General features: G+C 59.6%; 2 protein-coding genes across 2 annotated transcripts in view; both read left to right on the forward strand.

The window, feature by feature from the left end:
• The window catches only part of QSOX2 (quiescin sulfhydryl oxidase 2), a 50,857-nt gene extending 43,840 nt beyond the window's left edge, over window positions 1–7,017 (forward strand). Inside the window, exons 12-13 of the mRNA XM_007947039.2 lie at window positions 3,410–3,598; window positions 6,494–7,017. Of these exons, the coding sequence (XP_007945230.2) occupies window positions 3,410–3,598; window positions 6,494–7,017 (713 nt within the window). The remainder of the gene's footprint in view (window positions 1–3,409; window positions 3,599–6,493) is intronic.
• Window positions 7,018–10,302: 3,285 nt separating this feature from the next.
• The window catches only part of LHX3 (LIM homeobox 3), a 7,149-nt gene continuing 5,723 nt past the window's right edge, over window positions 10,303–11,728 (forward strand). The window contains exon 1 of the mRNA XM_007946935.1: window positions 10,303–10,390. Within this exon, the coding sequence (XP_007945126.1) occupies window positions 10,303–10,390 (88 nt within the window). The remainder of the gene's footprint in view (window positions 10,391–11,728) is intronic.

Genomic DNA, 11,728 nt, shown 5'->3' on the forward strand with positions numbered 1-11,728 from the left:
TCTCTTTGATCACCTTTCTTTGGAATGGGTACAAATATGGATCTCTTCCAGTCAGTTTGCCAGGTAGCTGTCTTCCAAATCTCTTGGCATAGGTGAGTAAGTGCCTGCAGTGCCACATCCATTTATTGAAACGTCTCAGTGGGAATTCTGTCAATTCCTGGAGCCTTGTTTTTCACCACTTCCTTCAGTGCAGCTTCAACTTCCTCCTTTAGTACCGTCGGTTCTTGATCATATGCCACCTCCTGAAATGGATGAACATCAGCCAGTTCTTTTTGGTGCAGTGACTCTGTATTCCTTCCATCTTTTGATGCTTCCTGCATTGTTCGATATTTTGTCTGTAGAATTTTTCAGTATTACAACTCGAGGCTTAAATTTTGTCTTCAGTTCTTTCAGCTTGAGAAATGCAGAGAGTGTTCTTCCCTTTTGGTTTTCTAACTCCAGGTCTTTGCACATTTCGTTATAATAATTGACTTTGTCTTCTCGAACTGCTCTTTGAAATCTTCCGTTCGGCTCTTTTATCTTGTCATTTCTTCCATTTGCTTTAGCTACTCTCTGCTCAAGGGCAAGTTTAAGAGTCTCTTCTGACATCCGTTTTGGTCTTTTCTTCTTTTCTTGTCTTTTTAATGACCTCTTCCTTTCTTCATGTGTTACGTTCTCGATGTCATCCCACAGTTCTTCTGGTTTTCGGTCATTGGTGTTCAATGCATCAAATCTAATTTTAGGTGGTCTCTAAATTCAGGAGGGATGTAATCGAGGTCATATTTTGGCTCTTGTGGACTCATTTTAATTGTTTTCAGCCTCAACTTGAACTTGCATTTGAGCAGGTGATGGTCTGTTCCATAGTCAGCTCCTGGCCCTGTTTTGGCTGAAGATACTGAGCTTCTTCATCGCCTCTTCCCACAGATGTAGTCGGTCTGATGCCTGTGGACTCCATCTGGTGAAGTCCATGTGTATTGCCGTTGTTTATGTCGTTAAAAAAAAAAAAAAAAGGTACTTGCATTGGTCTTGCAAAATTCTGTCACGTGATCTCTAGCGTCATTTCTATCACCAAGGCCATATTTTCCAACTACTGATGCTTCTTCTTTGTTTCCAACTTTCACATTCCAGTCACTAGTGATAATTGATACATCCTGAGTGCATGTTTGGTCAGTTTCACACGGCAGAAGGTGGTAAAAATCTTCAGTTTCTTCCCTTTGGCTTTAGTGGTTGGTGTGTAAATTTGAATAACAGTAGCATTAACTCATCTTCCTTGTGGGCGTATGGGTATTATCCTATCACTGACAGCATTGGACTTCAGGACAGATCTTGAAACGTTTTTTGTGATGATGAATGCCACGGCATTCCTCTTTAATTTGTCATTCCTGGCATAGTAGACCATACAATCATCTGATTCAGAATGGCCAGAACCAGTCCATGTCAGCTCACTAAGGCCTATGACATTGATCTTTATGTGTTCCATCTCATTTTTGGCAACTCCCAGTTTTTCCAGATTCATCCTTCATATATTCCATGTTCCAATGACAATGGATGTTTGCAGCTGGTTTTTCCCATTTTGAGTCAGAAGAAGGAAGGAGCCATCCACGTCTCAAAGAATTGGCCAGTGAAAACCTATGAACAGCAGTGGAACTGTCTGATATATCACCAGAAAACCTGATGAACAGCCCTGAGACGCTGTCCGATGTAGTGCCGGAAGACGACCCCTCAAGTCAGAAGGCCTAAAATACTCCTAGGGAAGAGCTGCCACCTCAGAGTAGAGCCGACCTTAACGGTGTGGAGGGAGTAGAGGTTTGGGACCTCTGTTTGCGGATGTGGCGTGACTCAGAATGAGAAGAAACAGTGGCTCATTGTACTGTCCACACTGGTTCATCAGTGGCTGTAACCACACCCCAGGTCTGTGGATGGCGATAGCAGAGGGAGAAGCGGGGGGGGGGGGGCACGTGGGAACCCTGCAGTTTCTGCCGTTTTTCCGTAAACCTAAGTGACTCTGGAAAATAAAGCCTATGATTTAAGAAGGTGACAGGCAGTTGCTGGCCCAGTGAGAAAGCATGGGCAGCGGAGGGCCTGAGCACACCGTCCCAGAGGACACCGTCTTCTTCCGGCAGCGCGAGCTGCTGCTGGATCTGAGGAGCGCGTCTCCTGCGGGAGAACTGGGTCAGACAAGGCGGGGGATTATGTCTTGGGAGGGCCCTCTCCTTACTGCACGCTTAAACCCCATCTACTGGAAAGCCTGCCACGCGCCTAATCCTCCCAGGTAGAGGCCGGGATTCTTGCCCACTTTAAAGATTAGGGTGGGGGCCGGGAAAAGGAGATTACCCCGTGATTCGCGGCAGCTGTTACCAGAGGCCTGGAGAGGGGTGCAGACACCCCTGGCCGGTGGCATGGAGAGGGCCCTTACCATGTCACTTAGCGTGTGGGCACATGTGGCCCCCACAGGCCTTCACTGTCCCCCCTTGGAGTCACTCTGGCCTGAGGAGCCAGTCTCAGCCACCTGGGGTGCTCCCCTCCAAGCAAAAGAAGGGGTGAGTGTCCTCAGACCAGGCTTTGGCCCCAGGGGGCTGCCCACACTGACCTGTGAGCTGGGGAGCCTGCGGGGCCTGGCCACACTCTTGTGTGAAGACAGACCTCGTGAGGGCGCACTGCTGATTAAGGCCGATTCATCCTGCCCTGAAGCATGGGGTTGTTTTTTCTAATTATTTTGCTGCGTTTCTTTTAATGCGACGTCTGATCCGTTTTAATCTCATGGCCCCATCTTTGTGCTCTCCCTCTATCCCCGATTAGTTGTCTGCACTAAGGCGCTGGGCCCAGGCTGGCCACCTTCCCCGGGGCGTCTCTGGGTCTTCTGTTCATGAAGCAGCCACAGCTGCCTCTTGCCTTGGGACCGGCCCCTCGGGCGCCGCGCTGTGTTCCTCCACAGGGGCTGCTTCACCTGCGCCGTGTGCCTCCCAGGTGCAGTCCGCCCTCTCACAGGTGCCCCGCCAGCCTGCAGCCCTGCCGTCGTCCAGAGGGGCACGGGGGCTGCCTGGTCGTGGCCACTGCTTCCCCACTCACGGAAGGCCGTCGGCGACTCTGGCTGGCGGCCACAGTCACACTGCGCTCTTACGCAAGCTCAGGGCCAGCAGAGCAGAGTTCAGGCATGTGGCCGCTGTGGCCACGGCTCCTGCCTTGGGGCTGCTGGTGGGGCCAGTGCAGAGGATCTCTCGACGGCCCCTCCCCAGGAACACTGCCGGGCCACACCAGACGGAGCTGACCGGAAGGTGCGCCACGTACCCACTCACGAGGGGCTGGCGCTGGCTCCTGCCGGCTCCCAGCTCAGGTTTAAGACTGCAGTCTCAGTACACTTGACCGCTGGACCAGCAGGCCTCTGGGGCCTGGCTGTTCCCACAGCACCGACAGTGTTCGTTCTCTGCAGGTTTTGAAGGCAACCCCCAGGCGGTCCTGCAGACCATGAGGAGGTACATCCACACCTTCTTTGGGTGCAGGGAGTGTGCCGAGCATTTTGAGGCGATGGCACGGGAGTCCCTGGACGCGGTGAAGACCTCCGACCAGGCAGTGCTATGGCTCTGGAGGAAACACAACGTGGTGAACAGCCGCCTGGCAGGTGAGGCCCCACCCCCGTGTCGGCTCAGTGAGTGGGTCAGCCAGAGGACAGGGCCCTGTCCCACCTGCGGGCGAGCAGGGAACCAAGGCCTGTTAGCCACCGGGGCTACGTCAGTGTGACCAGGGGACAGTGACCTTCTCAGGGGGCTGTTGGAAACCAAGCACATGCCAGTGCAGGGGCCACAGCAGGAGGCCGAGGCTGTGCAGCCAGACCTCCAGGCCACCCAGCAGGGAAGGTGTGGGGCAGAGCCGGTGCCCAGCAGGGAAGGTGTCGGGGCTTCACGGGTCAGCCAACAGGGAAGGTGTCGGGGTGGAGCTGGGCGGAGCCGTCACCCAGCAGGGAAGGTGTCGGGGCGGAGCCGTCACCCAGCAGGGAAGGTGTTGGGGCTCCACCACAGGTCAGCCAACAGGGAAGGTGTCGGGGTGGAGCTGGGCGGAGCCGTACCCAGCAGGGAAGGTGTCGGGCCGGAGCCGTACCGGGCCCTTTCCCACCTGTCAGCGAAGCTTTTAGAGCACTAGTCCTAGGAAATGTCATGTGTCCTCACTGTCCCCTTGCCGGAGCAGAGTCCACCCTGGGAGGCTGGAATTTAATAGGTTCTCAGTGAGGAATTTCACCGTCATTAAAGTCACTCTCAAACCGTAAATCAAATTCATCAGAGTGATTTTTTACAAAAAAAATAAATAAATAGGGCCACGTGTCTTTCCTTAGAATTTAACAAACTATTCGTAAATCAACGGCAGATTAAAATTAGGCTTAAAAATAATTCCAGTGAAAAATAAATCTTAATAGACATGAAAAGAAAATTCCCCTAAACTCGTGGTTTTTATTCAATCCACTGCTTCACAAAACGCCCTCCAGCTCCAGCACCAAGGGAGATTGGTCTGTCTGTGCGTGTGGCCGCCACATGCCGTGGGTGCCGTCCGCGTCCGCCTCCAGCCGTCTCTGTCCCTGGGGCTGGGGTCGTAAGGTGCTTCCAGGATGGCCCCCGTGAGAGCACCCTCCACCTCCAAAATGTGTCTCAGACCCCCGTCCTGGCGCCCAGGGCGGCCACTCCCAGAGCCACATCCAGCCCGTCCATGCCACCGCGCAGGGGGCACTCCTCCCTCCCATTGCCCAGGCCCTCCCCTCGCTCCCCAGGCGCCGAGCTCTCCGACTCCGTCCCTGTCTGACTGGATTTCCTGTCCCGCTGTCGGCGTTTTGTGCTGCGGCGTTACGAGGACTCCGTGTCCGGCCCTCGGCCTGTGTCTTAGCTCTCTAGCGCTGCTGTAACAGGAAGTACCGTGAGTGGACTGCTTTAACGCAATTCATTCTCTAAGGTTTAGGAAGCTAGGAGTCTGAATTCAGAGTGCTGGCTCTAGGCAAGAGTAGGTAGAAGTCCAAGTTCAGGGTGCTGGTTCTAGGGCAAGACTTTCTCTCTGGGTTCTGGGTGGAGGCCCCTTGAACTCGGGCTGCAGCTCTGCCTTCCAGGCCCATTGGAGCCAGCTGCTGGCTGCTGGGGCTAATGAACCCAAGATGGGCACATAAAATGGAACAGCCCGAGACTGGCAGGCAGCACAGCAGGTCACTGGTTCGAGTCCAGGAACCGGAGATGAGGAGGGGCCAAGTGCAGAATGCTGTGTGTGTACTGGGAGCCGGTCACAGGCTGAAGGCAGCTCCCCTCCACTGACGAACTGCTCACAGCCGATTGCCCATGGAGCTGACTGCACCACGTGCAGCCTCAGCCTGGGGGGAACCACATCGCCGCCCAGCCTCTGCCTCACAACCCCGTGAGCTGACACACACCTTACTGCCGCAGTCTGTCTGACTGGGGTCCTCAAGTCTCCTGCCAGATGGCAGGCTCCTGAAGACAGACGCTGCCCTTGTCGGTCTCTTATCCCGGCCCACACAGAAGGGATGCATCAGTGTCCTCACCAAGAGCTTACCTCTCAGCTGTCTGAGGCTGCGAGCTGCACGCTATACAGAGCTGAGGGGCGTGTTTGTCATGTGCACGGTTAGCAGAGACCCTGAGCCAAATGGTCAAGTGGGCGGCTGTCCCAGCCCCGTGGGTGAAGGAGGACAGTGGTTCAGTGAGGACCATGGCAGCACGGCTGCCACCTGGCATGGCGTAGGGACTGTGTGAGGCACGCGGCCTGGGCTCTCGTGGACTGTCTGCACCTCCACAGTGGTGGTCGCCAGTGTTCACTGATGGCAGGAATAGATGGACAGATAGGCAGGGTGAGAAGGATGGCCTCTGGGTCTGCCGGGCATGTGCGACGGTACGATTTCTGAGGTGGTTTAGCAGCAGGTTCTCAAGCCCTTAGACACATGAGCCTTCCCACCTCTTGTGTGACCTCCGGCCCCGGTCAGGTAAGTGCGGAGCTGTGTGCGAGGATGTCCACTGCACAGGTGTTCACAGACTCCAACCTGTGGACCGGCCCAGCAGACAGGGTGACAGGTCAGGACGCTTTGGTGGTCAGAGGGCACAGGGTTGCTTTGCATCTGTGACCTGGACACCCGCAGCTGGATGAGACCCTGTGGCCTCTGGGCTGTGACAGGCCTCTTTCTGAGAGAGCGTGTGGTTTGCGTGGGGAGGGAGCAGCTCTCCCCTGGGGGCCGTGAGCAGAAGGCCTCAGTTTCCCCCACAAAGAGCATCCTGATGGGGTGGTCAGGGCCTGGGGCAAACACAGCATGGCCTTGAGGTGCCCCTTCATGGAAGAGAGGACAAGCTGAAGGGAGTACTGTTGGGGACGGCCTGGCAGGGGTGGGGAAGTGGAGTAGGAGAGCCCAGCGGGAGTCAAGAATGGGGAGGACCGCTCCCAGGTGGCGGGGCTGGGTGGGCACGGGGTGGGCTGGTGCCCACAGCGTGCTGCTCAGGCTGACAGGCAGGTCTCCCATCGACTTCCCCCTTTTCTGCAGGCCATCTGAGTGAGGACCCCAGCTTCCCCAAGGCCCCGTGGCCCAGCCCAGACCTCTGCGCTGCCTGCCACGAGGAAGTCAAGGGCGTGGACACGTGGCAGGAGGGGCAGGTGCTTGCCTTCCTGAAGTGGCACTACAGCCGCGCCAACGTCCTGGACACATACTCCTCAGACCCCGGGGGTCCCCAGGAGGAACAAGAGAAGGGACGCCCTGCCCCTCGGGAGTCCTGGGGCAGCCAGCACCCCGGTAGTTTCCGTCCACCAGACGCACCGGGCCCCCGCCCCCACCTGTCGGAGAACTTGCCCCGCAGAGTGGACGTCAGGGCCCAGAGCCCGCACGGAGTCGAGGCCCGCGTGGAGCCTGCCGCCACGGTGCCCACCCTCGGGGCCGGTTTCTCTAGCCTGGACATGAGCCTCTGTGTCCTGCTCTACGTGGCCTCGTCCCTGTTCCTCATGGTCATGTATTTCTTCTTCCGCGTGAGGGCCAGGCGGTGGAGGGTCAAGCACCACCCCCCCGCGGTGTAGGGAGTCTGCCCACCTGCCCGCACAGCTTTCAGTCACCGGCAGGGATTTCTGAGCACCTGCGTCGGGGGCCGTGGGGTGCTTAGAGGAGCGTGTGCACCCCGGGTTTCCCCAGTGTGCCTCTCCGGGCTTGTCCAGAAAGCTCCTCTCGGCTTCATGGGTCTCGATCAAAGGTCAGGTGAGCGGCAGGCCAGACGAACAGACTGCCTGCTCAACGTCTCCGTTGACACACAGCTCGTGACATTCCAGGGCCCTTGGCTGTCCGCTCACGCGCAGCTCCCCACCCCGTGCCAGAGGGGAGCTGGTGCCCCCTGCTTCCCAGACCGTCTTATATGTGGCGACATGAACATGGCGCTCTCTGACCTGTCTGTCCGGTTTGTGGGGTGCTTTCCTGTGGCTTGATTTTCCAAGGAGGCCACGGGGTGAGGGCGGGGAAGGAGCCTGGGCACTCCCATGGCCTTACTGCACGTCGGGCGGTCGGACCCGGTGCCCTGGTCGGGGCAGGAGGGGCCGGTTTCTCCTTCCTGGGTTTCCCGTGTGCATCCATGTCTGCCCACCTGTGGAGCAGCTGTGTGTGGGAGAGAGGAGCCCTCTGTCGTATGATGCCTGATGAGGCCCCTAGAGGTCCCACTTGGTACAGAGGTTGGAATGGAACCATGGGCTTGGGAACTAGGGGCCGCCTCCACCGTTGCAGCCAACCCAGGGCTTCTCCTTTCTCCCCGTGTAACGTTTAAGCATGTCATCTGTAAAGCCGGGAAGCCTTCAGTGGTGAGCCTGCATCTGGGGACCGCGGCAGAACTGACCCGGCCTGGGAGCGGTTCAGGAGATGCCTGGCGGTCAGCCCATCTCCTTGTCAGTCTGTCTCCCCGACTTCCTTTCATTTGGGTAAACGGTTGCGTGTGCTAGTACCGTCTGGGCTTGGTGTGTGTGCGTGCAGACATCTCACTGTGGTATTTATTACAAGTTTTCCAGTTTGTCTTACCCTCACATGTTCACTAAAGCTGACCAGGTGGTCAGCGCACACGGCCACGCAGTGCAGGTGTGAGTGCCGCCGCCTGGGGAGACCCCGCCGCTGCCTCCTGAACCCGCTCTCCAGCTTTCACTTCCTCTTCTGGGGCTCACAGCGGAGGCCAGTGGGGCCGGATGCCGGAGGGCCCTGGGGCCGGCAGCCTCGGTTCTCGGCCTCAAGGTGCGTTTCCTCTTTCAGGCTGGATGCTGGTTTAAGCCCGGGAACCTGCTGTGTTTCGAGCAGTCCAGGCTTGGCCTGTAGCAGGCAAGGACCAGGTCCCTGAGACACTGGCCACTGTTCTTTCCACTCGAACACATGGGTGTACCCCGCCCAGAGGAGACGGGCCTCGCGCTGCAGGGGTGGCTGTTGGCTGTGTCCGCCCCTTGTTTCCTGGGGGCGGCCTTTGCAGACAGCCCATTGGAAGTGCGCCAGTGGCTTTGCCAGCTCCCGGGGCTGCTGCTGCGGCTGGAGGTTACCCTTTTGGGGGGATGAGCTTGTGACTTCCTGGGGGGGCCGGTTGGCGGTAGATCCTTCGTGGGCAGCATGGCCTGGGTCCTCGTGTTGCCATCACAGGAAGGGGACTGAGTGGGGGCAGGGGAGTTCATGGGCGCATAGGAGCACAGACCTGGGTGCCGCCTGCGGGCACGCTGAAGGTAGATTTTCCAAATTTCTGAGAATTTTAAAAGCTGTCTATCGAAACTGGTGAACATCATAGTAACATGCGTGTGTGTTTATTTTCACGGGAGGATTTTGTTAAAAACGCCAGTTGGCACAGACTGGGGGCTTTCTTTCCTATGAGGCCAGTGACCATTTTGTATTTAAATGAACATTAAAATGTGCACATTTTTGAAATAAAGAAGTCTGACATTGGAAAATACTGTAATTCTTTTGAAAAAAAACAGCTCTGGCCACCACCGGGTGGGGCGCTAGGGACACTGCTCTCCCTTCTGGGGTTTGTGGACCTCGGAAACTGCGCTTTTCTTTGGTTAAAGCAGAAACTTTCTGGAGGACAGCCCGGGGTTAGGTGGCAAGTGAGAGATGGGGGTCGATGAGGGATGACTTCTGCCGGGCAGCTGTTCACAGGCGAGAGGGTGTGGGAGGGGAGGTGGCCGGCAGCCAGGAAGCTCCAGAGGGGCCTGTGTTAGGGGGCACCCGGGACCCCAGGGGAAGCCGCAGTCCCCCACTCTTCTCTCAGCACTCAGCTTGAGTCCTGCCCGGCAGGGCTGTGGCCACCTGTGCAGTGCTGTGTCCCCAACACTCCCACTTTTCCAGTGGAGAGGGGGCCCCACTTTTTGTGGCCTGGGAGGAAGACCGATCAGCTGCAGGCTCTGTGGATCTGCCTTCGCAGCCTCGGTGGGAAGGAAAAGGGGTCCTCTGCCCAGGACCACCGGCGAGTGGGCCAGGGTGGAGGCCAGCATGGCAGTGTCCCCGGGGCTCCACCAGGCCCCAGGGCCCTGAGGAGCCAGGGCTGCTGGGCTGGGCAGTGCCGCACCCTGCGGGACAGAGCCGGGCAGAGCAGGGAGGTCTGACCTGGCCCTTCCTGCTGGCAGGGCCTGGCCTGAGCACGGCGGCGGGAGGCGGGGTGGGGAAGGTGAGTGTGGAAAGTTCCGGCCGCAGCAGCAGGTGGATCTGAGCCGAGTCGGGGAGGGGGACCTCGGTGTGGCCTGGAAGGCTGCCAGGCCCGGCCGGCCCGCCTGCAGCCTAGACGTGGCGCCTTCCTCTGGTGGCCTTGGGCTTGGGGTGGAGCGCGCCTGGCGCCCCGGAGCTGCGGAGGGAAACCACCTGGTGCAGGGCGGTGCTTCCGCGGCCGGCTCCCTGCCTGGGCGGAGGCGGCGGCCGCGACTGGGGAGGGGGTGGGGTCGGGAAGGGGCGGGGGCGCGAAGGACACAGTCCTGGGAGCGGGGGTGTGGTGAGGTGGGGGCATGAGGCCGGGGAGCCGGGCGGAGGTCAAGGGTAGGGAGTAGGGGGAGGGAAACGGAAGGGGACGCGACGGGGAGGCGGCCGGGGGTGCAGGGGCAAGGAGGTGGGGGCCGCAAGGAAGGCTGCGTGGGGGGCCGGGAAGGAAGGGGGCAAGGGTCGGGAGGGGGCGGGACCGGGGCACCGGCGGGCGGGCGCCTCCTTCAGCACCGCGGACAGCGCACGGCCCCGTGGCCTTGGAGCCAGTCGGAGAGGGCGCCTCCGAGGCACCGGAGCTCGCGGGAGCGCCAAGCCCTCCGCGGACGCGGAGTCAGAGGCGGGAGCGAGTGGCTGAGCACCTGGACCCCGGCCCCACAGCCACCATGCTGCTGGAAGCAGAGCTGGGGCGTGGGCGAGAGCGGCCCGGGGCCCCCGTGGCCGCGACCGTCTGCACCTTCAGCGGAACTCGGGGTAAGAGACCCTGCTGCTCGGCTCATCCCTGTGGGCCCGAACCCCAGCCCAGGGTCTGAGGGGGAGAAGGGCAGGGGCGACGGCCTGAAAGCAGGCAGAAGAGCAGTGACATAGCGGTGGGACGCCTGGGACAGCCCTGAGTCGGGGCAGGGCCTCTGTGCTGGGGGCCTAGTGTGGGGCTGTGGATTGAAGCCCCTGGGCCCCCATGTCGAGAGAGACAGAATGGGATGGGAGGGACAGGCCGCAAGGATGCCGCTGGGGGGGCACAGACGGGAGCTGCCAAGTCCCGCCACCACCCAGCGCCCCTCAGCTCCTGTGTGTAGCCAAGCCAGTCCTCACCAGCCTGCCCAGCCGCTGGATCGAGGGACACTGCCGGCCTCCTGCCTGAACCATACTCCCCAAGGGCCGGTCCATTGCTGGGGAAATAATGGAGCATTGTTGACGCTCCGGCCAGATGCCCAGAGCCCCTGCTTCCCACCAGGGCTCCAGCCCTTCCCGGCAGGGACGGGCCACACACATGCTCCAAAGCCATCGACACGCAAGGACTAACACCCTGTGGCCAGCACCCACTGAAGCCTTGACCTGCCACTCCTGGGGTGCGGTGTGACTTCCGCGGCCTGCTTAGAACAGAGACATGGGGACTGCATGCTTCTGCCCCCTCTGTCCATCCAGGGAGTCCTTGGCCACGGGTTTTGCAGGAGGCCCAAGACAGGACCAAGACAGGTGGAGGACCTGGAGGATGGGATGGGCCTGTGGGTCTGCAGCACTTCCTGGGGCTCCTGACCCATGCAAGGGTTCCCTGCCCACCTCCCGCTCCTGGTGAGGAACAGCCAGGCTGCTTGTGCGAGGGCGGTTGGGTCGGGGGCCTGCCCGAGTGGGTTTGGGGCGATGTTAGGAAACCAAGCACAGGATCATCCACGTGCTGAAAAGAGCGGGGGACTAGGTGCCCAGTTGTGGGGGAGCCCCAGTGCTAGGGCAGGAGACAGGAAATCAAGAGTCGGTCGGGAACTTCCTGGCTTGGCCCCTCCTGACCCTGAGCCTTGGCTGTGGGTCTAGGCCAAGACACTGGGCCAGTTCCCCTCCGGCTACTCGCCCTCCTTCCCTGCACCCAAGTGGAGAGCTAGCGGTCCCCGCGGTGGCCCAGAGGCTGGTTCCATTCCAGCCAGGAGGCCGGGATCAGCTCAGCCGGCTTCGTGGTGAGGCCTGGACGCCACACTCACCCTCTTCTTTTGGGGCGCTGTCACCAAACCTCACAGCTTCGGCTCCCCCAGGCCGAGCCTCCGCCGCAGCCAAACCCGGCTCCCTCCCGAACCTCCTCTCGGGACGCGGAGCGCCCCA

The sequence above is a fragment of the Orycteropus afer genome, unplaced genomic scaffold (genome assembly GCF_000298275.1).
Source record: "Orycteropus afer afer isolate SDZICR_OR568_19922 unplaced genomic scaffold, OryAfe1.0 scaffold00174, whole genome shotgun sequence".
Taxonomy (NCBI): Eukaryota; Metazoa; Chordata; class Mammalia; order Tubulidentata; family Orycteropodidae; genus Orycteropus; species Orycteropus afer.